General features: G+C 40.7%; 2 protein-coding genes across 8 annotated transcripts in view; one reads left to right on the top strand and one right to left on the bottom strand.

Annotated features, from left to right (window-relative positions):
- The window catches only part of LOC127005820 (cytosolic carboxypeptidase 1-like), an 86,454-nt gene extending 74,590 nt beyond the window's left edge, over positions 1–11,864 (bottom strand). For 4 of the 6 annotated variants that reach the window (XR_007758937.1, XM_050874964.1, XM_050874965.1 and 1 more), the window contains exon 1: positions 11,741–11,801. The gene's annotated coding sequence lies outside the window, so the exon portion shown is untranslated. Of the gene's footprint in view, positions 1–11,740 lie in introns of all 6 variants that reach the window. The other 2 variants (XM_050874970.1, XM_050874971.1) reach the window with 2 other exon arrangements.
- A 782-nt stretch (positions 11,865–12,646) lies between these two features.
- Positions 12,647–24,428, top strand: LOC127005819 (N-acetylglucosamine-1-phosphotransferase subunit gamma-like). 2 transcript variants are annotated; one of them, XM_050874961.1, is made up of 9 exons: positions 12,647–13,219; positions 14,926–15,051; positions 17,181–17,264; positions 18,400–18,496; positions 19,266–19,327; positions 21,391–21,526; positions 22,124–22,207; positions 22,818–22,946; positions 24,196–24,428. In XM_050874961.1, the coding sequence occupies exons 1-9, from the start codon at positions 13,104–13,106 to the stop codon at positions 24,199–24,201; spliced, it is 840 nt and encodes a 279-aa protein (XP_050730918.1). In that variant the 5' UTR covers positions 12,647–13,103; the 3' UTR covers positions 24,202–24,428. The 2 variants fall into 2 exon arrangements, with proteins under 2 accessions (XP_050730918.1, XP_050730917.1); XM_050874960.1 differs by having other exon boundaries at positions 22,818–24,428.
- Positions 24,429–24,634: the final 206 nt, after the last annotated feature.

The following is a 24,634-nucleotide window of genomic DNA, read 5'->3' as shown; positions in this document are numbered from 1 at the left end:
GCGGTAGATTGCAGAAGAAGGAAGCGAGGTTAAGGAAGGGAAGGAGTAGAGGTGGGTGGACGGTGGGCGAGTGGTCAGGGTGCAGACGTGATGAGCTAGTGGACCAAGGTTCGAGTCCCACCGAAACACGCTGATTTTTTCAACTTCGGCGACTTCATTCAAGTGGAGCACCGGGGGGGCAGCATGGACCAAGCAAGTCATACCTACATCACGGCAGCCACTATAAATTAAATTCGCCTGCGCCACTAACGGACTGGGGGTTGTCCAAGAGGCTCCTCTAGACGGCACCAGAGAAATAAGAAAATAAAAAAGAGGAAGAAAGGTGGAGGAGTGGAGAGAAGAAAGGTGCAGAGGGGTTGGAGAGAAGCAAGAAGAGGAAGGAGGGGTGGAGAGAAGAAAGGTGAAGAGGGGTGGAGAGAAGCTAGGAGAAGAGGAGGGAAAGGGAGGGGAAGAGGAAACAAGGTGAAAGCAGGGAGAGAGGGAGGGAGGGAGAAGGGAAGTGGAGAGGAGGGAGTGGACAAGAAACAAGGCGAGACGATGTAAGGAGTGGAGAAGAAACAAGGCGAGGCGGGGAGGAGGGAGGGAGGGAGGGAGGGAGTGGAGAGAGAAATGGGAGAAGCAAGGTGAAGGGGAGGGAGTGGCGGGGCAGCAAAATGACGGACTCCAGATGACACAGAGTGGCCACTATCACGCCCTTATTGGCAGCATCCCAGGGAGACCAGTTCACGGCGGTAGATTACGGGTTCGCAGGAGGACCAGGAGGAGGAGGAGGAAAAATGAAACGAGGGCAAGGGAGGGGGAGTGGGAGGGATGAAATACGTAGGAGAGGGTAGTTGATATACGACGACGGGTGAGGAGGACAAAGAGAGAAGAGAGGCAGGAAAAGAAAAAATATATATAATACGTTTAAGAATGCGAGGAGGGAAAACGAGAGAGGGGAGGTACGAGAGGAGGAAGGAAAAAAGCACAAGAAATTATTGCTGTGGAAAAGGCAAGGAAAAAGTGAGAGAAAAAGAATATCCATGACGGGAGGTGAGGGAAAACTGAAATTTTAAGAGGAAAAATATGCGAGGAGAGAAAACGAGAGAGGGGAAGTACGAGAGGAGGGAGGGAAAAAAACACAAGAAATTATTGCTGTGGAGAAGGCAAGGAAAAAGTGAGAGAAAAAGAGATCCATGACGGAAGGTGAAGAAAATCTGAGTGTGTAAGAAGAGAAAAATGAAGAGAGGGAAGGTCAGGGAAAAAAGTAGAGGAGATGAAGGTGAAAGGATGAAAAAACAAAGCTATAATGAGAACACACACACACACACAAAAAAAAAAAAAAAAATAACACGAAGCAGAAAAAAAAGTAGGTGAGAGAGGAACTAGATTTACTGATACCCAAAATGTACAAAGCAGGGAAGAACATAGACTGCAAAATTATGTTAGGTCTGTAGGAAGAACGAAAATGTTATAGTGTTCAGGAGGGAGGGAGGAAACAGACGGGGAAGCATAGAAGGTTAGTTAAGGTTAGGTTAAGTAGGTTAGGGGAGGTTAGGTAGGTTGGAAAGGCAAAAGGGATTGAACTCTAAATATTCAGTTTACACGAGGGAGTTATATTTGATTTTAACTTACGACTTTTTCATCTTCCACCTTCCACTTATCCTCCTCTTCCTCCTTCTCTTCCTCCTCTTTTTCTTCAGTCCCCTTCTTCAGCTCCTCTTTTTCTTCTTTTTCCTTCTCCTCGTCTTTTCTTCTTTCTCCTGCTCCTCTCCTTTCTCCTCATCCTCTACTATTTCTCGTCATTTTCCTCCTCCTGTTCCACTTCTACTTTATCTTCATCGTCCTCTATTTCTTTCTCCACCTCCTCAACACCTTCCTTCAATGCTTTCATCGTCTATTCCTCCTCCATTTCTATTGCCTTTTCCTCCTCGTCCTCTTCTGTTGCTCCCGTATAAAAGAAAGAATAATTGCGACTTCGGTCAAGGGTTCTCTTTGTCAGCGTCAAAAATGTACCACTCCTTCCCGCCCTCTTAAACACCGCGTTACGACTTATTTTATTACGCCTCACTGCTTAGTTTTAACGAGACCATTGCATATATCTGTAACCTGCAAATCCCCCTGCCCCCCATCTCTCTCTCTCTCTCTCTCTCTCTCTCTCTCTCTCTCTCTCTCTCTCTCTCTCTCTCTCTCTGATCACATTTCTATTAACTCCTGTCACTTGTTTCCTCATATTTACAACTTTCTTTTATCTCTCATTTCCCTTTAGCTCTTATTCTGACTAACGTTACAACCTAAATATTTACTCTATTATCATACCTTTCTTTTCCCATTAACTCTTTACTTTCACCGATATTCCAAACTAAATATTTACTCTTTAATATGATCTAGATTTTCCCCATTAACTCGTACTCCTCTTTTTTTTCCTTTTTCCTCATCCTCCTCCTTTTCCTTTTCTTCTTGCTACTCTATCCTCCTCCTCGTCTGTTCTTCTTCCTTCTCCTCCTCTCCCTTTTACCAATATTATAAACTAAATATTACATTGTTCTTTTGCTACCCCAATCAAGGCCGCGTTTAGCATATCTGACACGTGTTACAGAGGTTGATGCTGCCAGTACTGATGATGAGGGAGAGAGAGAGAGAGAAATAGTTGGGGGTGGGTAGGTAGAGAGAGAGAGAGAGAGAGAGAGAGAGAGAGTTTGTCAAATCACTGCCCACTTCCGTATATACATATTCTCTCTCTCTCTCTCTCTCTCACACACACACACACACACACACACACACACACACACACACACACACACACACACACACACACACACATACACACACACGTCACGTTGAAAAAAAAAATATAAATGATCAGTCTTATGAAGTAGACAGGTACGAGGAGGAGGAGGAGGAGGAAGAGGAGGAGGAGGAGGAGGAGGAGGAGGAGGAGGAGGAAATGTAGAGGAGAAAAGGGAGATATAAAGAAAAAGAGAAATGAGACAACGGAGAGGTAAAGCAGAAGGGGAGAGAAGATGAAGAGTAATTTGAACGTGAGGGAGGAAGGGGAAGAAAAATGGAGGAGGAAGGAGGGGAAGGAAGTAGTAGCAGTTGTAATAGTAGTAGTAGTAGTAGTAGTAGTAGTAGTAGTACTCTCTCTCTCTCTCTCTCTCTCTCTCTCTCTCTCTCTCTCTCTCTCTCTCTCTCTCTCTCTCTCTAAGGATGGAAAAATTATGCAAACTCTTAACTGACCAAGACGAGAGAGAGAGAGAGAGAGAGAGAGATTAGTGGTGGCGAAGCCTGTCAACCCATCTTGCTCTACACCATTCACAAATTTAAAGAGGTGAGGGGTGATGGTGGTGGTGATGGTGGTGGTGGTGGTGGTGGTGGTGGTGGTAGTAAAAATATTTTCTAATTATTTCATACACCTGCCTCCCTCCCCCTCGTCACCTCTCTCTCTCTCTCTCTCTCTCTCTCTCTCTCTCTCTTTACCCACCCACATCAGCCTGGCAAATATAACGCACTAAGTGGGCGTCGAAAGATTACAGAGAGAGAGAGAGAGAGAGAGAGAGAGAGAGAGAGAGAGAGAGAGAGAGAGAGAGAGAGAGATTATTATCATTATTATTATTACAATTATTATCATTATTATCATTATTATTATTATTATTATTATTATTACTATTATCATTATTATTATTATTATTATTATTATTATTATTATTATTATTATTATTATTATCATTATTATTATTATTAGTAGTAGTAGTAGTAATAATAATAGTAGTAGTAGTAGTAGTAATGGTAGTAGTGTGGGGAGGCAGTGGCTGATAGGTCAGAGCTAATTCCAGGGACAATAGTTCGAGTCCTGCCTTTATCAGCTGGCAATTTCCAACCATAGCCGAGCGACCGAAAACAAATCACATGTGGTCTATGTACATATTAGTCGACTCTAACCTCACAGACCTGGGCCAACAGGAGCACCGAAGGGCAACAGGAGCCAAGCAAAGACTCATATAGCATGGCTGTCACTATAAAAACAAATTCGATCGCGAAACTAAAGAAATGTGGCCGACCGCAAAAGCCTACAGAAAAAAAGACTACTTACGCTAAGGGCCGAAAATAAGAAAAAGTTGTTGTAGTTATTGACGTAGAAGAAGAAAATTATCATACCAAGCACACACACACACACACACACACACACACACACACACACACACACAGGTTAGTGGATACCCAGGCAAGAATTTTTTTCTTTCCCCACAACAAAGGCAGGGCAACAACATGCTTTGAGGCACTAAATAACCTCAGGCTGAGTATGTGACCTTGAGGAGGAGGTGGAGGAGGAGGAGGTATAATAGATAAGAAGATCAAATAACTCGAGACTAAGATATATCTAACAACAATAATGTGACGGCGACACACACACACACACACACACACACACACACACACACACACACACACACACACACACACCTGGTTGGCTAGCTGGCTGTGCCATCTGTTTTAAACATAGTTGGAATAAGTGAATATTTTCTTTGTATTTCGCCACCACCTACTACTACTACTACTACTACTACTACTATTACCACAACTAATACATCTACAGCTATAAATCAGATATCTCGCATGTTGTTTCAGTTATTCTCTTCGAAACTGAATCTAAATTAACCTTACTCTTATTGCAAAGTGTCTCTAAATATAAATGTGTAGATGTCTGTTGCTACTATAAAGCTACTACAGCTATTTCCGCTGCCAGAGTTACTAAGCCAAGATCCTACGGCAGATGCTGCTAAATATATAAAAGATGTGGGTATCAAGGTTAGTGCAACCACCTCCACTATGACCTACTGCTATCACATCTGTTAATTCTGCTATTGCTACTACTACTACTACTACTACTACTACTACTACTACTACTGCTACTACTACTACTACTACTCTATTACTTCTACTACTACTACTACTACTACTACTACTACTACTACTGCTGCTGCTGCTACTTATGTGTACTCTATCCGGCTTGGTGTTGCCAGGTCACACACACACACACACACACACACACACACACACATTCTTCTCTCCCCACCTGTACTTTCACGTCCTCTCATACCTCCTAATTCTCTCTCTCTCTCTCTCTCTCTCTCTCTCTCTCTCTCTCTCTCTCTCTCTCTCTCTCTCTCCGTGTCCCTCCTTTTCTGAGAGTTGGCACGACGCAGTGTGTGTGTGTGTGTGTGTGTTCATAAGTAATGTAGCAGAGTGTTCTACGAAGAACTAGTAGTTTATGTATTACAAGTCAAGAAGAATGGAGGAAGAGGAAAAGGAAGAGGAAGAGAAGAAGAAGAAGAAGAAGAAGAAGAAGAAGAAGAAGAAGAAGAAGAAGAAGAAGAAGAAGAAGAAGAAGAAGAAGAAGAAGGAGGAGGAGGAGGAGGAGGAGGAGGAGGAAAACAAGGAGAAGGAGGAGGGGGCGGCAGCGGATGAGAAGGAGGAAAAAATGAAAAACGAAAAACAGAGAAAGAAAATATGCAAAAGATGAACAACAATAACAAAACGACGATGAAGACGATCAAATAAAAAATAAAAAATAACAAAAAGAATAACAACAACAAGAACAAGAACAAAAACAAGAAGATGAATGATTAAGAGCAGGAATAAGTATAGGGATGAAACACACCAGGTAATAAAACGCGGCTGGCCATCACCGTAGACTTTCTGGGCCGTCGCTTCCTATTTCGAGGTTGAGTGACTTGCGGACTGAGAAACGACCCAAGAAGTGCCTATAATGTTTTCTCTTTCATAGATAGATTTTGTCCTTATCTATCCTCCTTTCGTTTAAACTGACAGGCAATGTATGTAGCATTTTAGTCTTCCTCTGCCTCCTCCTTCCACCTCTTCTTCTTCATCCACCTCTGACTCCTCCTCTTCCTCCGCCTTCATCCTATTCAAATTATTATTTTCCTTCTACCTTCTCATATATCTCCGACTTTCTCCTCCTTATATATTTCATTTCCTATTTGTCCTTTTTACAATTCTCTCATCCGACTCCTAAATGTCATTCCTCTCTGCCTACCTATCAACCTCCCTACCAACCTACCTTCCTATTTGCCTGCCTGCCTGTCTGCCTACCTACGTGCCTGTTTGCCTCCTCCTCCTCCTCCTCCTTTCTGTGTTACTGCGACAACCCACAACAAAATACCAAAATACAAAGAAATTTCCTGTTTTTTTTCTTTTTCCATGCATGTTTTTAGCCAAGAAAGAAAAAATAGTGAAAGAAAAATGCTTGCACCCAGAAACCTCATCTTGAGCACACACAAGCAGTCACGTACACACACACACACACACAGACACACACACACACACACACACACACACACACACACATGAGACAGTCTTCCGCATTACTCTTGAGAAAAAAATCGCACAAACTAATCCTAGTCCTCTCTCTCTCTCTCTCTCTCTCTCTCTCTCTCTCTCTCTCTCTCTCTCGTAATACCTTTCGTTCCATTTCTCATTGTTTTTCTTATATATTTTCTCCTACTCATCATCATCATCATAACCATCATTTCTCTTCCTCCTTTCAATCATCCTCTTCTTCCTCCTCCTCCTTCTCCTCTACTACTACCTACTTTAATTTCCTCCTCCTCCACTTCTTCCTCCTCTTCCTTTTCCTCTTCTTCCTTCTCACCTGTTTCGCCGCCACCTCTCCCTCCTAAATAAATATATTTTGATCTCTCTCCCACACCTGCCCATAAATAACGTGTGTGTGTGTGTGTGTGTGTGTGTGTGTGTGTGTGTGTGTGTGTGTGTGTGTGTGAAGAAGAGAGATAGCGAGTTTTCTCTACTACTACTACTCCTACCACTACTACTACTACTACTACTACTACTACTACTACTTCTACTGCTACTACTATTACTACCACCACGACCACCACAACCACCACCATCACATTTTCAATTTCTATCCTTCTTTTACGTTTATTTCCATTCCTTCAGGAGAATAAAATAGTCCGTTGAATGATTTTTCCTCTGCGAGAGACAAATGAGGTTGTGTTTGCTTTAGCTATCACATCAGACTAAGATCACACACACACACACACACACACACACACACACACACACACACACACACACACACACTGTCCTTACTAACCACTTGGCTTCCACTCACAGCATGAAGAAAAAACTCTCTCTCTCTCTCTCTCTCTCTCTCTCTCTCTCTCTCTCTCTCTCTCTCTCTCTCTCTCTCTCTCTCTCTCTCTCTCTCTCTCTCTCTCTCTCTCTCATTACATTTTCTTCTATTCTCTCACAAGACGGACATAGTAAATCTCAGTTTCACTCTTTGGCTCCGTGGCGCAGCGATTATCACCCTCGACTCACAACCAAGAGATCCCAGGTTCGATTCACTGCACATCTTTTATCTGTGTACTCGGTTCATTGACCTCTTTGTGCACCGTTTTCTTCTCCCCTTTTCCCTGGGACACCTTTTTTTAATCTACTTTTGTCCTCAGGCAATTCACGTGTTGGTGGTCATATTTTTCGCTACCTTTCCTTCCTTCTCTTTCAGCCTCTTTTGTGCTCGATCTATTTACTCGTTCGTCCCTTTATCTCTCTACTTTTCCTTCCTCTTTTCTTACCTCCTCTTTACTCGGCCTACTCACTTGATTGTCTACTTTTTTTCTCTACTTTTCCTTTTTTTGTCTTCTTTCCTTTTCTCTCTACTTTCCACCTTTTCCTTCCCACCTCTTTTTTGTAGTCAGTTTGTTCTCTCTTTTTTGTTCTCTGTTTCCTCCCTGCTCTTCCTTCCTTCCCTCTTCACCCCACCGTCCTACCCTCCTCGGGACCTAGTAATGAAAAGCGTTATAAAAAATCTACTTTCATGGTTTCTTCACTGGTTTATCCTCATTTTTCTCTCTACTTTTTTCTACTCTTCTACTTTTCTACTTCTATGCTCTTTATTTTTTTCTCTCTACTTTTCCTTCCTTCCCTTCCTACCTCTTTTGTACTCGACCTATTCACGTGTTTGTCCTGTATCGATCTACCTATTTACTCTAATCTCTACTCTTCTACTTCTCTATTCTCTACTTTTTACTCTCTTCTCTCTCTACTTTTCCTTCCTTCCCTCGAGACCTCTTTTTTACTCGATCTGTTCAACTGTTAGTCCTGTTTCGATCTACTATTTTACTCTAATCTCTACTCTTCTACTTTTCTACTCTTTACTCTCTTCTCTCTCTACTTTTCCTTCCTTCCCTCGATACCTCTTTTGCACTTGGTCTATTCACTTGTTTGTCCTCTTTTTCTTCCTCTTTACTTCCCCTTCCTTGCCCCCCCACCACCTCTTTTGTAATTTAATCACTTGTTTGTCCTCCTTTTCTATCTCCTTTCCCTTCCTTCCCGCCCCACCTCTTTTATACTTCCTCTAATCACTTGTTTGTCCTCCTTTTCTATCTCTACTTATCATTCTTTCCTTCTCCATTTACCTATTTTTCCTTTTTTTTCTCTATTCCTCCCTTCCCTACCTATCTCTCTTCTACTCGGTCTATTCATGTGTTTGTCCTCTTTTTCTTTCTTCTTACTTTCCCTTCCTTCCCTCCGCCCTTTCTCTTCACCGCACCCTCCTTTTTCCTACCCTCTCCTCGGGACCCAGTAATGAGCAGCGTCCGCCCGGCCCGTGCCCCATAAAAGCGTCGCACCGCCGCCAATATCCGCCAGATGGCTCCCGTTGCGCCCAGGGTAAACAAACATGCCGTGCTGTTGTTCCTCGGGGTTGACTCTTACCATTACGCTGTTTTCTTACTGTTTTCTTACTAAGGCGGCACAAAACACTTAATTATATGTGCATTACCACCACCACCACTACCGCCGCCATCTCGACTCCCCCATTTTCTCTTTATTCTCAAAATGGAAGGAAACAGCACGTCTTTCTTTTCTTTTTTAATCTCTCTCTCTCTCTCTCTCTCTCTCTCTCTCTCTCTCTCTCTCGTTCTTTCTCTCTCCCTTGTTCTCTCCCTCGTTCTCTTCTCTCTCCCTCCCGTCTGACCCTCACTGCTCGTTACGTTATGTTATGTCGTATGCAATACCATATATTCATCACCTTATGCTTCTTAGTTTTGGTGTTCATTATTTTTTCTTCAGCTTACATAAGATTGAAGCTTCGTGAACTGAACGTGATACCAGCATTGCCCCGCCCAACCCCACTCCTTTTCGGCCTGGGTAGTCATCCATTTCGCTCGTCGGTCAGCCTGAGACATTGGGCCACTTCGACAGCCCAACACCGAGTCATTGTAAGCCCCCAAACCAAACTATATTCTCCACAATGATTCGTTATTTCTACTCAATGCCAGATGCTAAAGATATAATTTCCTCTTTTTTATATCAACGCCAAACACTAGAGCTTTCGTACAGGGAATTTTCGTCTTATTTTGTGTTTGGTTGGGGAGCTTACAAACACTGGCCCATTACAAAGACGAGCGTGGGAGGGTGGGGACTGGGGAGGAGGGCCGGGCAGCAGCAAGGCGCGGCCAACACGAGCCGTCTATCCAGCACCGATCAACTAAGCAACTGCCTTAATCTTGCAAATGTGTAGCCAACGAGCGTGGTGGCGTGAGATGCGTTATTCTGTACGGCATTACCCTAATTAATTACATTCAGGGTTAGTCTTGGGCAGGCTGTGTGTGTGTGTGTGTGTGTGTGTGTGTGTGTGTGTGTGTGTGTGTGTGTGTGTGTGTGTGTGTGTGTGTGTGTGTGAAAAGAATGGTTGAGAGGAAAAATAATATAAAAGTAATCAAAATATGAATAATGGATGAGAAAATTAGTGTAGGGAAAAATTAATAGATAATTGATAAACAGATAGATAAATAAGAATACATAGATAGATAGAGACTTAGTCAGAGAGAGAGAGAGAGAGAGAGAGAGAGAGAGAGAGAGAGAGAGAGAGAGAGAGAGAGAGAGAGAGAGAAAAAAAATTGTGAGCCAGAAAAAAAGAAAGGAAGGTGCTGATTAATGAACCGCTGCCCGACGCCCTGTGGTTGAATTAACTAATTAATGACACCAGATGAAAAATAAAATCATGTCAAAACATCATGACAGAATTTACTGAGGCAACAAAATAACAATAGGTCAACAACTACGATCAAAAAAATTGATAATGATGACAATGATGATGATGGGGATGGTGGTGGAAAAATAATATTTTTGGACTGTGCATGCACCACCTCGCAGGGAAGGTGGCTCCCAAGGCTGCTATAAGTTACAGTCCTGAGACGTAGCTCGAGTACGATGAGTGAAAGTGACACAGAGTGCACACTAGGGAATTATATGTAATAATAATAATAATAATAATAATAATAATAATAATAATAATAATAATAATAACAATAATAATAATAATAATAATAACACATAGCATAAATCCCTACAAACGACAGTTGCCCCTTGGACGATATACCTTAAAAGACAGTTTAATTTTCTTATACGAAATAGATTGCTAGATTCTTTATGACTTGAAAATGTTATTGGTCGTGTTTTTTGTGTGCCAGTCAGTGTGTTTTTAAGGGAGACTCAGTCTTGTGTTATTGTGTGTGTGCCAGTCAGTGTGTTTAACCCAGTAGCAGCGATGGGCCAAATTTGTGGCTTTACCGTGCAGCAGCGACGGGCCAAATTTGTGCCATGATTCTAACCCCCAAAAATAGCTGATACATAAACTGATCACAAATGCTTTGATATATATTATGAAATGGTTTGTGTGAGGGGTGATTTTTTCTCATTTTTCTCGCTTACAGGGACCATTAAGAATCATGATCCCCGCTGCTATCGGGTTAAAGGGAAGTGTGTTGCAGGTTCTCAAATGGGCGGGTAGGTTGGTAGGCAGACGTGGTGGGAGAGAGGCAGGGAGTGAGGGAGGTTGGTAGGCAGGCTGGTAGGTAGGGAGGTGGACAGGGAGGATCGGGTAATAAGGGAGGGAGGTGAGCAGAAAGGTAGTTTGTATAGACCTACTCCCTCTACAAACCACCACACCCCTTCCTTCCTCCTCCCCCCTTGCACCTATGCCTACCCACCCTCCAACCTCCCTCCCCTCACACTCTTTCTTGACACGCAACCACCAACCCACTTACCCACCCACCTTGTTTGGGCTGTTTTTTTGGGGGGGCCAGTCAGTGTGTTTTGAGGGACTCAGTCTTGTGTTTGCATATGCCAGAGTGTTTACAGGGAGGTGTGTTGCAGGTTCGCAAGTGGGCGGGTAGGTTGGGAGGTAGGCATGGTGGGAGAGAGGCAGGAAGTGAGGGAGGTTGGTAGGCAGGCTGGTAGGTAGGGAGGTAGGTTGGCCGGTAGGGAGGGAGGTGATCAGGAAGGTAGTCTTCATCACTGCGAAACGTCAATACCATTAAAAAAATACATCGGCAGGGCAAACCTACACAACCATTTATGTTTCTCTCCTTGATGAGCTGTACACTTGTTTTGACATCCACACAGCCTGTACACTTTACACTTTGCTTCCACTGACTATTGCTTTCGTATTTTCTTTTCCTTTATTTTCTTCTGACACACTTAATGGTCTTGTCTTTTTGCATTCACGTTTCCTGTCCTTTTCTTTGTTTTCCACTGTCACACTTGTTATACTTGTTACACTGGTAGTTTTTCGCCCCACCCAACTTTTTCTATTACAGTTCCTTGTCGTGGTAAAGGGAGCGGATAGGCCGACCAGGTGAGTAAACAGCTACCCTCCATTGAACACCTGTGACTTACGGGAAGGTTTGCAGGCACGCCCATGACTTACCGTTATACCCGAGGACCACACCGGCATTCCTCGCGGCTGTGTTCCATGTCTGTGTCCTTGAAGAGCCGCAGCCTCGTCGAGTGCCAATAAATCACGTCAAATCCTCGGCACGTGCGGCGCCTCAGCTGACAGGTAAACAAACACACTGACGTTGCCAGATTATCGTACTCAGAGCGTAGTATTTACTGGTTTCTGACGCCTAGTTATTGCCAAGAAACATCAGAATCTAACGCTTTTAACGATAACTATAAATGAGTTTCGTTATTGGAGCCCAGAAGACAGTTTAGGAGTAGGAAGTCGGGAAATATAAGAGGCTAAGTACGACAATCTGGCAGCGTTGCACTGACATAACAGCTGATGTAGGAATTAGCTCGCAGTTGCAAAATAGATCGCAGAGGGAGGTTCAGCTTGCCTACTGTTTCTATATTTCACCCACCGCTATCGTTTACTTATCCCATTTCGGCTGAATTACACGGCACGAACCTCAGACCAACACTTTTAATCAAGAGAAGGCATTACAACAAACGAATAAGGGAAATTTTAGAAAGCTTTACCCCACGTTGATGGTCACTCACTTCTTTGCTTGTTTGGTCTGTTGGTCTGGTATGTTGTTGTCTTGTGGTCAATATCAACCATAACCATTACTGTGCTATATACAAACACCCTAAAACTGATGGTATGAATTTTTCCTTTGATGTTCATTGATTTTACATAATTGACACTACTTTATATACACTCAATCACAATATTGATCTGCAGAATTGTATCATATTATTGCCCAAAGATCACAAATGGACAAAGTAGGACAGAACCAGGCAAATTAATAGGCTTCCCTGCTGTGTATTTTTCAAGTGCGCATGCGTAGTGGACAGCAGAGCGACTTATTTCTGCTGGGAGGTATTTCTCGCATTTCACAATAACAACAACACTAAGCACAAAAATGAAAATAACCACAGAGAAACAAAAGCAATAGTACACAAGTTTTGGACAATAAGAGACAAAATAACGACAGAAGAAGAGGAAAATAATAGACCCAGACAGTAAACACATCAGGGAATGCCGTAACAAATTAATTAAGGCAGCCACAGAGAAGGAAACAGAAAACAGACATAGAGACAGAAAACCTAAATTCAGGCTGAAGTGCTTAATTAAGAAATTGATGTAATACTGAAAAGAAAAGTGTGAATAAGTGAAAAAGAAGAAAAGATGAACGAAAGGAGGACCTAAGAAGCGATACAAAGCGTCACAGGTCAAAAGAAGAAGAAGAAATAGAAGTAACGTAAAAAAAAGAGCCACAAGAACAAGAAGAGGAAGGGACAGGTGGCGTTAAGGAGAGGGAGGTGGGACAGTAACCTTCACAATAATGGATGGTATAAAAGCCGTCGTTTTGTATATAAGTCTCCTCCTTCAGCTCACGGGGTCTGGCAGCGAGATGGTACCTATGAGGGTCGTTAATGAGCTCCCCAGCACTTCATACAGGTAGGAGGTCCCCATGGTGATGCTAAACATGTACTGACCTTTTTTTTTTTTTTACAGCTAATGAGACAGTTTTTTTAGTTTCCTGGTGCTACTTACACATATATCCTTAGTTGTATAATCACACTCTGTACTGCCTGGGGGTTGGGATGGCATGCTCCTCCCTTCTCCGTTGTTGTTTTACTTGCAACAATAAACAATCAGTCAATCAATTAGTTGAAGGGCGTGAAGAAAAATATAAAAAAAAGAACCCGCTACCTATCCTATCTGTTTATCTTTCCTTTATTGACGTTTCCTATTTTTGTTGCTTTTTTCGGTATTATTCTAGTGTTTGCCCATACTCACCTCTCTCAACCAAAATTGGCTAGGGGGCCATTGAGACTTCGGGGAATGCTGTGCTAAACATGTACTGACCTAACCTATCTGTAAATCTTTCCTTTATTGGCATTTCCTATTTTTGTTGCTTTTTTCTTACCAGTCTGGGGCTCTGAACCTCTCAAATCCCCTGACTTTGGATGCTTTCTGGGTACTGACCTAACCTAACTAAATCTTTCCTTTTGACTTTGGATGCTTTCTGGTTACTGACCTAACCTAACTAAATCTTTCCTTTATTGGCATTTCCTATTTTTAGTTTTTTCTTCCCAGTGTGTGCTCTGAACCTCTCGACTCCCCTGACTGTGGATGCTTTCTGGGGTCTGGATAGGCACCATAAACAGAGCCCCCATGGGATGCTAAACATGTACTGACCTAACCTGTCTGTAAATCTTTCCTTCATTGGCGTTTCCTATTTTTGTTGTTTTTTTCTTCCCAGCTTGGGGCTCTGAACCTCTCGACTCCCCTGACTTTGGATGCTTTCTGGAGTCTGGATAGGCACCATAAACAGAGCCGATGATTGTATAAATACCACCAGTAGCAACAATTGATCTTAACCTGGTAGCAGCAGGGATCATGTTTCTTAATGGTCCCTCTAAGCGAGAAAAATGAGAAAAAATCATCATCCACACAAACCATTTTATAATATATATCAAAGCATTTGTGATCAGTTTATGTATCATCTTTTTTGGGGGGTTTATATCATGGCACAAATTTGGCCCGTCACTGCTACACGGTAAAGCCACAAATTTGGCCCGTCGCTGCTATCGGGTTAATATTATCCAGTGGCTGTGCTCCTCGCCCAAGCATAAGTAATTTTCTCAGTAGGTTAGGCCTATCAGAGGGAAAAGTCCAAGTGGGATAGGCCCAGCAGACCCCCCTTTTTAATGGAACCCGACTGCCAAAGGGATAGTGACCTAACTCCACCAAAGAAACAAACCTATTTCACATTACATACCTTATTTAGAAACAGACTGTCCAGGATATTGTTCATGTGCAATAATATGATACAATGCTGCAGATTAATATTGTGATTGAGTGTATATAAAATAGTGTCAGTTATGTAAAATCACTGAGCATCAAAAGAAAAATTCATACCATCAGTTTTAGGGTGTTTGTATACTTTTTCATGCTAATCAGAAACTAGTACTTAAGTATGCATGTGAATTTTACAAGATCCCTGATTTATGTATCTTAAGTGCATTTCTTACCACCTTCAGGATGTTATTCAACGCTGCCCCATGGATCATAATAATAGGTATAGGCAGCAGACCAGGGCCTGAAACCTCATCAACGGTAAACAGTATATATAGACATTATTTTTCCATTTATTTCAGTTCCCTACAAAAATTAGATACAAAGGCTGAGGAGAAATTGCTTGCGAGGATGAAGCCAGCAAACGTCAGCGGCCCAGAGCACCTCCACGGCCTGGCTGGGAAGTGCTTTACTTACAGAGATGCTAAGTAAGTGTGGGGCATGTCTTTGTAATGATTTCCCTCAAGGAGCCAATTGTATTCAGGATGTTAGTGATAGCCTGATGGAATATGGAGAGTTATGATAACAAATGTTTATGGTTGGTAAGTTTCTGTACCATAAAAACACTTCAGCCTTTAGCATGTCAGCAGTTTTGATTCATTACTTTTTGGGTGTCTTTTTTATTTATTTATTGTTTTAGTAATGGCATGACTTAAGTGAAAGAAAAGATTTTAGTAGTTAAAAGTGAAACGTTCATAATGTTTTCAGGGAAAGATTGGAGTTATGAAAACTGATGGAAGAGGCTGTTTTGCAGGTCCACTCGTATGTTATTTTTCTATGGTATTTAGGAAACATTATCTGTATGGACATCCTACTTTGTGTACTGTAGGTACCTTATTTATTTATTTTTATTTTCTTCTTTTTTATTTGAACACACATTTAGTACATTGGTACACGGCAGTATTATTTTTTCTCTAATGTAAAGTTCCTCTGTCTGGTGGGGAACTATTCGAAAGCGTCTGCCAAGATGACATTTGTTATTAAGGTACAATTACAATTATATACAAATATGTACATGTATGCCCATATGGTGTAGGTGTAGCCACCTGTAGGAAGCAACCTTCATCTGCTGAGTGGACAGTTGTGTCACGTCTGCATCAGTAGTGAGGTTGTTCCACCACACCACCACTGTGATGGAGAAGGCATGCTGATGGGTGCTGGAGCAGGCCCTTGGAGAGAGAGAGAGAGAGAGAGAGAGATTTACATAGAAAGAAATCAGACCAGACAGACCCATGGTCAGACTTGGTGGTCTGTCCCTAACCTAAATTTTACATTAATTTCAGAAGAGACCAAAAAACGTTGCTTTCTACTAGTTGATATTAAGTGACATGGTGATTGGGAGCTTATTCCATTCTACATTTATGTTTTACGCCAAGAAAATTCAATTGCATTGTTCGTGTCTTGTCATCATAAACAATGTCGCAATGTTGTCATCATCAACAAAACAAAACATTAAAACATTGTTCACATTTGATTTCTCGAGGCGACGCTTTAAAGATCAAGACAAGATTAACGAGTGAAAGCCTTTTCTTCGTAGGAAGTTGTTTTGAGGGAAAAAAGTTTCTTTTCGCTTTCTTGACGCTGAACACCTTCTAATTTAGCAATATCCTTTGAATGGTGGGCAAAATCAAAATCAACAGAGCATGAAGGGAGACCAAAACTAAAAACTATGGGAGAATTCTAACTAAATCTTATTCTTAAAATGTACATCTTTATTCTTAAATAAAATTTCTTTTTTTTCGCAACATTCTTTTATTGAGTATTTGATTCTGCAGAATTGAGGCTTTGTCGCCCCATTTGCCTTTGAGTCCTTAAGTCTTTGAGTTTTTTTAAGTTTTGTTTTTACTTAACTGATTTCAAACTCTTATCACCTGGCCAACTTGAAACAAGGGCATCTCCATCTATCTGTCGGTCGCCATTATCTATCTCCCATCTATCCGGGAAATTTCTTTCAAATCCTCAGGCTTTCGAGGTCTTAATCAGTGAGAAAACGAAGTTACCAATCTTTGTGTCTACTAAACGGTTACAAATTCCCAGTTCCAGTCCAAATATCCACGCTAATGAATGAATGAAGAGCAGACCGCCAAGAAGAGCCCTGCCCTGGGGACGCCCTCTGCGTTAAATGCCTCAATCACTACTCTTTGTTGTTGTTTACTTAACGTTGTCTGTTACTCAACAATTCGCGATCCATTGGTTTACCTGATATTTGCTTTGATTTTGTAATTAATGTAATTAGTATTTTATGACTCTTATCAACGCTTGATCTCAAGATAGATAGAAGACAGTGATCGAGTTCTAAAACAGTTAAAGAGGTATAAATTTTTAAAAGGTTAATAGATTTGATGATTTTTTTTTTTCAAAGCCATGTTGGGGTCCTCCCCGTTGGTGAGTGGCTTTCAAGAGAGAGAGAGAGAGAGAGAACTGATGGATGCTGAAAGAGAGAAAATCTGTCAGCAGGTGTTAAGAGAGAGAGAAAAGGGGCAAACCATTAATTTCCTGATAAAAAAAAAAAATTTATCCATGTCCATTCTTGAGTACTTAACATGTTTCCTTGCAGGTACGAATATGTCCTGTGTCCCTTCAGCAACATTACACAGGAAGACATCCAGGTGTATTACGAGCCCTACAAAGGTATTCTGGGGTGAGTCTTCTTGTCTGTGAAATGTCTGGTTGGTGTCCATTGTGCTTATTGTGTAATTTCATGTAAAAGCTGAATATTATGAACAAGTTTCTGGTGTCAAGTTTAGAGGAGTGACTTAAACATGGATAGTATGTAGGGTACTTTCATAAGGTCTCAAGTTGTGCTCATTGTGTATACTTTTGTAAAATTCAAATACATAGTATGAATAAGTTTTCTATGGTCAGGTCTACAGAGGGTAAACATAAATAGTAAGTACTTTTCTGAGCTTCTAAATTTATGTCTTCTTCAACTGAGCATACCATTGACTTTAAAATGAGCACATGTTGTACCATTTAGTGTTATTAAAGTCCATTTTCATATTATTTGATCATTCAGATGTTAATATTAGATATTAACTATTGATAAAGTGTGATAAGTTTTTTTTAAGTTGCTCTTAGAGGGTTCATTCTAGTTTGACCATAAATTCTCTCCTCCTACTTTTTCTTTTTTACCTTGAAGTGTAAAATATACTGGCAGTACCTTTTTCTTTCTTTTGCTGTCTCATTTTCCTGTTTTCTTATTCCTGCTTTCTTTCTTGGTTACTGTGAACTGTAAAATTGAGTGGGATTTATATTTTTTTGTTTTTGATCTTCACTTTCATGCTTTATCTATCTTGAAGGGTATAATATATTTTTTATTAAACTTTTTTCTACCCCAAAAATGCATAATAAAGCAACAGTTATATATATTTTCTTTTAAAAGCTTCCCCTACTTTTTCTGTCTGTGTAAAGTATTCTGACAGTTCTCTATCCTTCTTATCTATCTTGTTTTTTATAGCATTGATATTTCTATCTTTTCTTTATTATCATGAAACATAAAATAATCCAACATATATACCTTTTCCTTCTTATTTAACTTTTTCTTTGTCTTTTTATGCCTCTTAAGTGTAATATATGCCAACATTAACTTAAAAATCTTATCCTAACTTACTTTCATATAGCTGTTATCTCTACCTTTTTTTTACCATGATGCAAATGATAAACCAACATTTAACTTTTCCTTCTTATTCATCATTTTATCTTTTATGCTGACAGAGCATATTAGTGTATGGGGGATCAGTCTGCATGTCTTTAATCATTGGCAATCTCCCCCACAGGGTATGGAGTGACTGGACGATTGAGAACAACACGTTTGTAGCGATGAACATGATAGAGGGAAGCAGGTGTGGTGAGGACCGGCAACGCTCCACAAAGGTTGGTACTCATAGGAGGAGGAGGAAGAGGAAACCAGGTCATGTGTCTTAAGCCTTATTTATCCCTTCTCTTTATTTATTTATTTATTAATTTTTTTTATGCCTTTTTCATCCCTGAGTTGCAGTTGTTAATGTATATTTGCTTGTGGTTCTATTTTGCTTCATTTCTTCATTCCATTCCGGTTATTTATTTTAATATTTATTTCCTATTGATCCTGCTCTTTTCCATAGCCTGAATTCATCCCATTGTTAGTTATTTTAGTAAATGTTGCTATTGATCTTTTGGTATTAAAAGCAATATTTTAAGTTTCCTCATTTCTTTTCACTCTTCTTCATTGTCTTTGCTGCCAGTCATTGTTAGTTGTTTGAGCATTTGTTGCTATTGAGCTTAATCCTTCATTGCCTTAGACCTGCTTTACTCTTAGTTGCTAGTATGTATGTAGTTCCTATTGTTCATGTGATACATATACTAGTAGTATGTATACATTACAGTACATCAGTACTTGAGTAACCAACCAGTACGTGGTAGTTGATTATGGTGGACAGCTTCCTGCCGTGTTGACTTTCATTTATCAAGACTTGTCTTCACTCCCAGGCAGGCTTGCAGGAGTCCTGGGACTTTTGTGTTGATTATGATGAAAGTATTGAAATTAAACACCATGGATTAGTTATGGGAATGGTATTAGACATTACACAAGCTATTATATTTCCATTATATTACTCCTGATTTTAGTTACTCTTACAAGCATTGATTTCTTACATTTTTTCAGGTGAAACTAAGCTGTGGAGCCCACTCAGAGCTGCTGGAGGTTACAGAGCCTGAAAAGTGCAGGTGTGAGATTTGTGTTGTATTCTGAGTGAAAGAGAAAATATTGGAGCATAGGCTATGTTTGTGTAAAGTTTGTAGCTATCATAGATAATGTTCAACTTATTTGAACATTCAGTTAATTATCCATGTGTTTGATGGTATAAACTGCTAGGGAGAGTTTATTATTCTGTAAAACCTAATTAATTAATAATGTTCTTAAGGTGTATATTATTACTTATATTGACTGACTCACTGATAAGTCCATGCATAACTACAGTAATTTTCATTCATGTTATAGAAAAAAGTGCCCACAACACACTGTCTAGGGGAAAAGCATTAGAGGAGGGAACTGTTGGATAGTGATGAGATTTAGTTTGAATGTTGTCATGGGTACAGCTGTGACAACAATGTCTCTTGCCAGAAAGCTGCTGTCAGTCAGGCAGGAACTTAACCCCTTCACTCCAGCGATACCAATGTTGGCGTCCGACGGCGTCATCGTTAGTCCTCTTCTAAATCTCTTAAGAGGAAATGGAAGAGGATTAAGAGGAATTGAGAGGTTTAGAAGAGGATTAATTCTCTTCCATTTCCTCTTAACCCTTTCCATACTGTGACGCCGATGTCTGCATCACGGATGGAAAGGGTTAAGACCTCCTGAGATAAGCCAGAATCTTATGGCCTCCATTTATTATAGTTAGGATAGTTTGATATAGGGAGGAGGAAAGTGCCCATTAATATTAAATTAATTTGATTAGCATGATTGGCAATTTATTATGATAAACAGTTAGCATTAATAAGTGACAGCTGCATAAATATAACTTGTTGAATGGCATTCCCTAACTCTGTCATGTGTATCAGAGACATGGATGTGGAATGTACAGTAGCACAACAACTATGGATATGCACGCTGGAAATTAGGTACTTAACCCTTTCAATACGATGACACCTACGTAGGCGTCATGAAGCCCCAGTAGCATATGCGATGACGCCTACGTAGACGTCATATTTCTATTCTGTTTCTTCTTCTATTGAGTTGTCCCGTACTTTGTGTTGGTTGCTAAGTAAAGACGCCGTATGCTGTCCTTGAAATCCTATTGCTCCTCCCACCATCCTTGTTCCCACCAATCACAAAAAATGAGCTACGGTATGCACCGCCTTCTTCCCGCCTTGTGTCTAAAATTAGGAAGTCTCATTGGCTGTCTCTCTCTCTCTCTCTCTCTCTCTCTCTCTCTCTCTCTCTCTCAGACACCGAGGCGCCGACACCATCACGTCTCGCCCACCTCTCTCTCTCTCTCTCTCTCTCTCTCCCAGACATCAAGGTGCCAACACCACCACTCCTTGCCTTTCAACGTGACCGTGACATGTTGACTGAAAATTAGCAGCATAATATATGGAGGCGACAAGCAGATACATGCCGGCTCAGGTTTCCCGCGCGCGGTAGCACGTGGCCGAGCACGCCGTATATCAGCCAGGCGGGCTTTTTGAACATCCGGCGCGAAGGGGTTAAGAGATGCATGTGGTGTGTCAAGAAAGATGTGTATGAGAGTTTTATGAAGGGTGCAACAGCAATGGGAGTAGATTGTGTAGTGGATGAATGGGTGAAATCTGGCACTTGAGGATAGTTTGCACAATGGATGAGAATGAATGAGGACAATTTTGTAAAGAGTGTATGAGGGCAGAACTGAGGGAGAGGAAGTCAAGGGAAAATAACCAGTGAAATAGAGCAGTAGACTGAAAGAGTATTGAAGAGAGTTGGTAGGTGAAAAATTGGATGTAGTGTAAGGAAGTACTGGATTAGAGAAAGTTAAAAACACTTTTACTGTGGACATTTTCTTAAGAGAGGTTTCTGTGGAGGGACAGGGTGTTGGAAAATTGATATAGATAAATAAAGGTCAAAGTTTTGAACATATTTTCTTCAAGCAAGTTGTGTGAGCCAGTTCTGACATGGAACTACTAGTATCTTGGAGCTTCAGTTTATTGCTCAACCAAAAACATTGCAACCTTGTTAAAGATTGCCTTTACACTAATATATATAGAATACATAGTGTTGTGAATTTAATTATAAAATATAAAAAAGATGTCCATTTCAGGTACTTGGCTAAATTCAAGACCCCACTGGTGTGTGGGGCAAACGCAATGGTTGTGTACCCGAGACTGCCTGAGGACCTGCAGAAGGAGTGGGATGAGGTGGAGCAGGACAAGCAGGATGGCTACCTAACAGAAAAGGTAATTTGATTTTTTCTTTTATTCTTTGTGCAGACCTACTATGCGTTTCAAGGGGCTTAACCCATCGTTTTTCGCAAATATCTAAAGAAACAGCTTGAGCAGTGTGATATTTTGGCACAGCATTGTTGACACCCTGCCCTAATTTTTGGCAACATAGTGCATTGCAAAATGTGAATGATTAAGGCACTTACTCTTGACTTTATTGGCAGCCTGCTACAGTGCTACCTGGAGACTCGCCTTAAGTCATTCAGGGAGAAAAAAACCATATGCCAAACACACTTTTCCTGCAGAGTAATAGTGTTATTACCCTGACTGTCCCTCCACATTTTATTCTGTTTTTGTAAGATATTTATAATTCTATTGAAAAAGTGAGACTGTGAATGTAGATTGTTTTAGAAAATATGGTAATTTTGCTGTTTTCAATGGTTAGATATATATATAATTGTCATAGAAAATGTCTGCAAGTAATAGTATTTATACGGGACATCTTCATAATATAGATCACTGCAATATATTACTTTTATCATGAAAAATTCTTATTATTGTGAGGACTGTATATATTTTCTTATTCTAAATTTGTTTCTCATCCTTCTCCAGGGTTACCAGAAGCAGTTAGCAGCTATATTTCTTAAAGCAGGACTTTATCTCTCTCCTGAGGCTAAAAAATCATTGCTTCTCAAGGTAAGTCTTATTTGCCAACTAGGAATACCTGTGTTGTGAACTGACTAAAGAAAATTTATGCACAGTTGTATTTCAATTACAACTAGATTAATTTTCTTGTCTAAGGTATGCTTTGCATGACAGACATTAAAGCTCAAAATATAAACTATTAGTAGCTATTGTCCTGTATGTTTGGGGCCATCTTAACTGGTTGTACATCATAGTCAAATTAGCATAATTGAGGGAGTTCAAGAAGAAACACCCAAACAGAAAAGGTAGATTGCATATGTTGAAACAGTTGGCAGTACTCATGAAAAAGTTGTCCATCCAAGGCTATAATACACTCATGTAAGGAATAAATTCAATCCCCTAGTAAGTAGTATCCATGGGCTTTAGAAAAAGATAGATAAACTTTTGTACTTATATATGGTAACTGTCATGCAAGTCACTAATCATCAAAAATAAGTTTGTATTAAGCAGACTTTAAATAGCTGCATAATTAATAGTAACTTAAGAAAGAAAGTTTTAATTAAGCATCAAAGCAGATAAAATGGGGAATGATTATTTCATAAACGCCAGCAGTCATCTTGACAAGTTGTCCGTACATTAAATGTACCCTTTGTTCCTGCAGGCATCAGATATAACAGACCAGAACTGCAAGGATGCACTAGAGGCAGCTCTCCAGCGGGCCAGTGAGCTTGAAGAGGACCTCAAGCTGAAGGAAGACATAATTAAAGAGTTGGAGAAAAATAAAAACAATGTACTATAGCTCATGCTTGCTGTTCAGCCACCACCCTTATCTTACACTTTCCCTCCACTCACACCAGACTTCCATTAGCTTTTAACAATCCTCTTTGGTAAAACTACATAAGAATCAGACCCTAGGAACATTTTCTTCACATTTTCATCTCCGACATCCTTCATCTTTCTTTCTCACTGTTGTACTGTTGTGTGCATTGGGCTCGAGAACACCAAAATCCAGGCTGTCACTTACGGAGAGAGGACCTGGCAGCGTCGCTTCTTCCCCCAGGTCCCACGCTTGACAGCCAGTGCCCCCAGGGGACCTGGGAGGGAAAAGCAACGCTGCCATATCTTGTCTCCGTGAGTGACAGCACGAGTTTGGTGTTCTCGATCCCAATGCAGATAGTACATTAATACCACCTTGATTTTGTTTTCCTAATAGAGGGAAAGCCATGTTTGGAATTATTTAGAATATTATTTAATTTTTTCCAGGAGCAAAATAAAGTAACATATTCACCTGTTGTGGTAAATGAAATACTGTTTCTGGCAGAGGAATATGATTATTTACTGTTAAAACACTCAAATAAGTTAAAATACAGAGCTGTGAATTTAGATTAAAAAAAAATTATGGAAACAGAAATAGTGCAATTAATAAGTGTGCAGCACAGCTGGCGATCGGTGCATGTGACCGTATGCTCTTGAGACTTCTGAGACTATCCGGGCTCTACAATTTTGTCCATATTTTTTGAGTGGCCAATAAGGTATATATTCTGTTAGACACATGTGCTCCTCCCTTGTTACTTTCTTCCTCCATGTGTGTCTGTGGATCATTCTGTGCTGGAACAGAATCATTATTAGCCTCATGTTTCTGCATTACTGTACTTGCTTATTTGATGCTAGATTCATTTACTCCATCTGTAACCCAAAATGCTTATTTGATGCTAGATTCATTTACTCCATCTGTAACCCAAAATGCTTATTTGATGCTAGATTCATTTACTCCATCTGTAACCCAAAATGCTTATTTGATGCTAGATTCATTTACTCCATTTGTAACCCAAAATGTCAAGTACAGCAAACCTGATTTTCTGTTCTAGTCTTGCATTTGTCACTGATCAGAATAATTCATTCCATTCCATACTTCATTAGATAGATAGTGCACTAAAGTCTTCCCTGATCTTTTTATACACTACTGAAGCTTATGGGCACAACTTTGCATGTTGTAATATTCCTTTTGTCAGTCATCTGCATCGATCCTACACTTGCAGGTGTAGGAGTGAGTGGTGAGTTGCCGCGCTGATCAGATGTGCTGCTCCTTGCTCGCAAAAGCGCTATGTCGACATGGCTGGCTGAGCCAAGAACTTGGTGGAGTTCTGTTACGTTTGTGTGGATCCCACAGGCGATAAGTGGATAGGGTGCTGTCTGTGCCCTAAATGGTGTCATGTGAAGTGTGCTCATCTGTCTGGAATTAAGTCGGAGAATATACCTAAAATAAATTGGATTTGCAACCCATGCCTTCATAAAGCATCTCTGGCTACCAAAATTGTGGAAAAAATTAAAGAATTCAAGCTAGAATTATCTAAGGAAATATCAGAAGTGAAACAAGAAGTTGAGTCACGAGCAGTGAGCGTGAAGGAGGAGCTGGGGGAGGTGGCAGACGCATTGCAGCGGGGTGAGCATGTGGAGTCAGCAGATGCAACTTGGGCT

This window comes from Eriocheir sinensis, chromosome 31 (assembly GCF_024679095.1).
Source record: "Eriocheir sinensis breed Jianghai 21 chromosome 31, ASM2467909v1, whole genome shotgun sequence".
In the NCBI taxonomy this organism is placed as follows: Eukaryota; Metazoa; Arthropoda; class Malacostraca; order Decapoda; family Varunidae; genus Eriocheir; species Eriocheir sinensis.
Note: the sequence above shows the minus strand (reverse complement) of the source record. Positions and strands in the feature narration are given on the sequence as shown.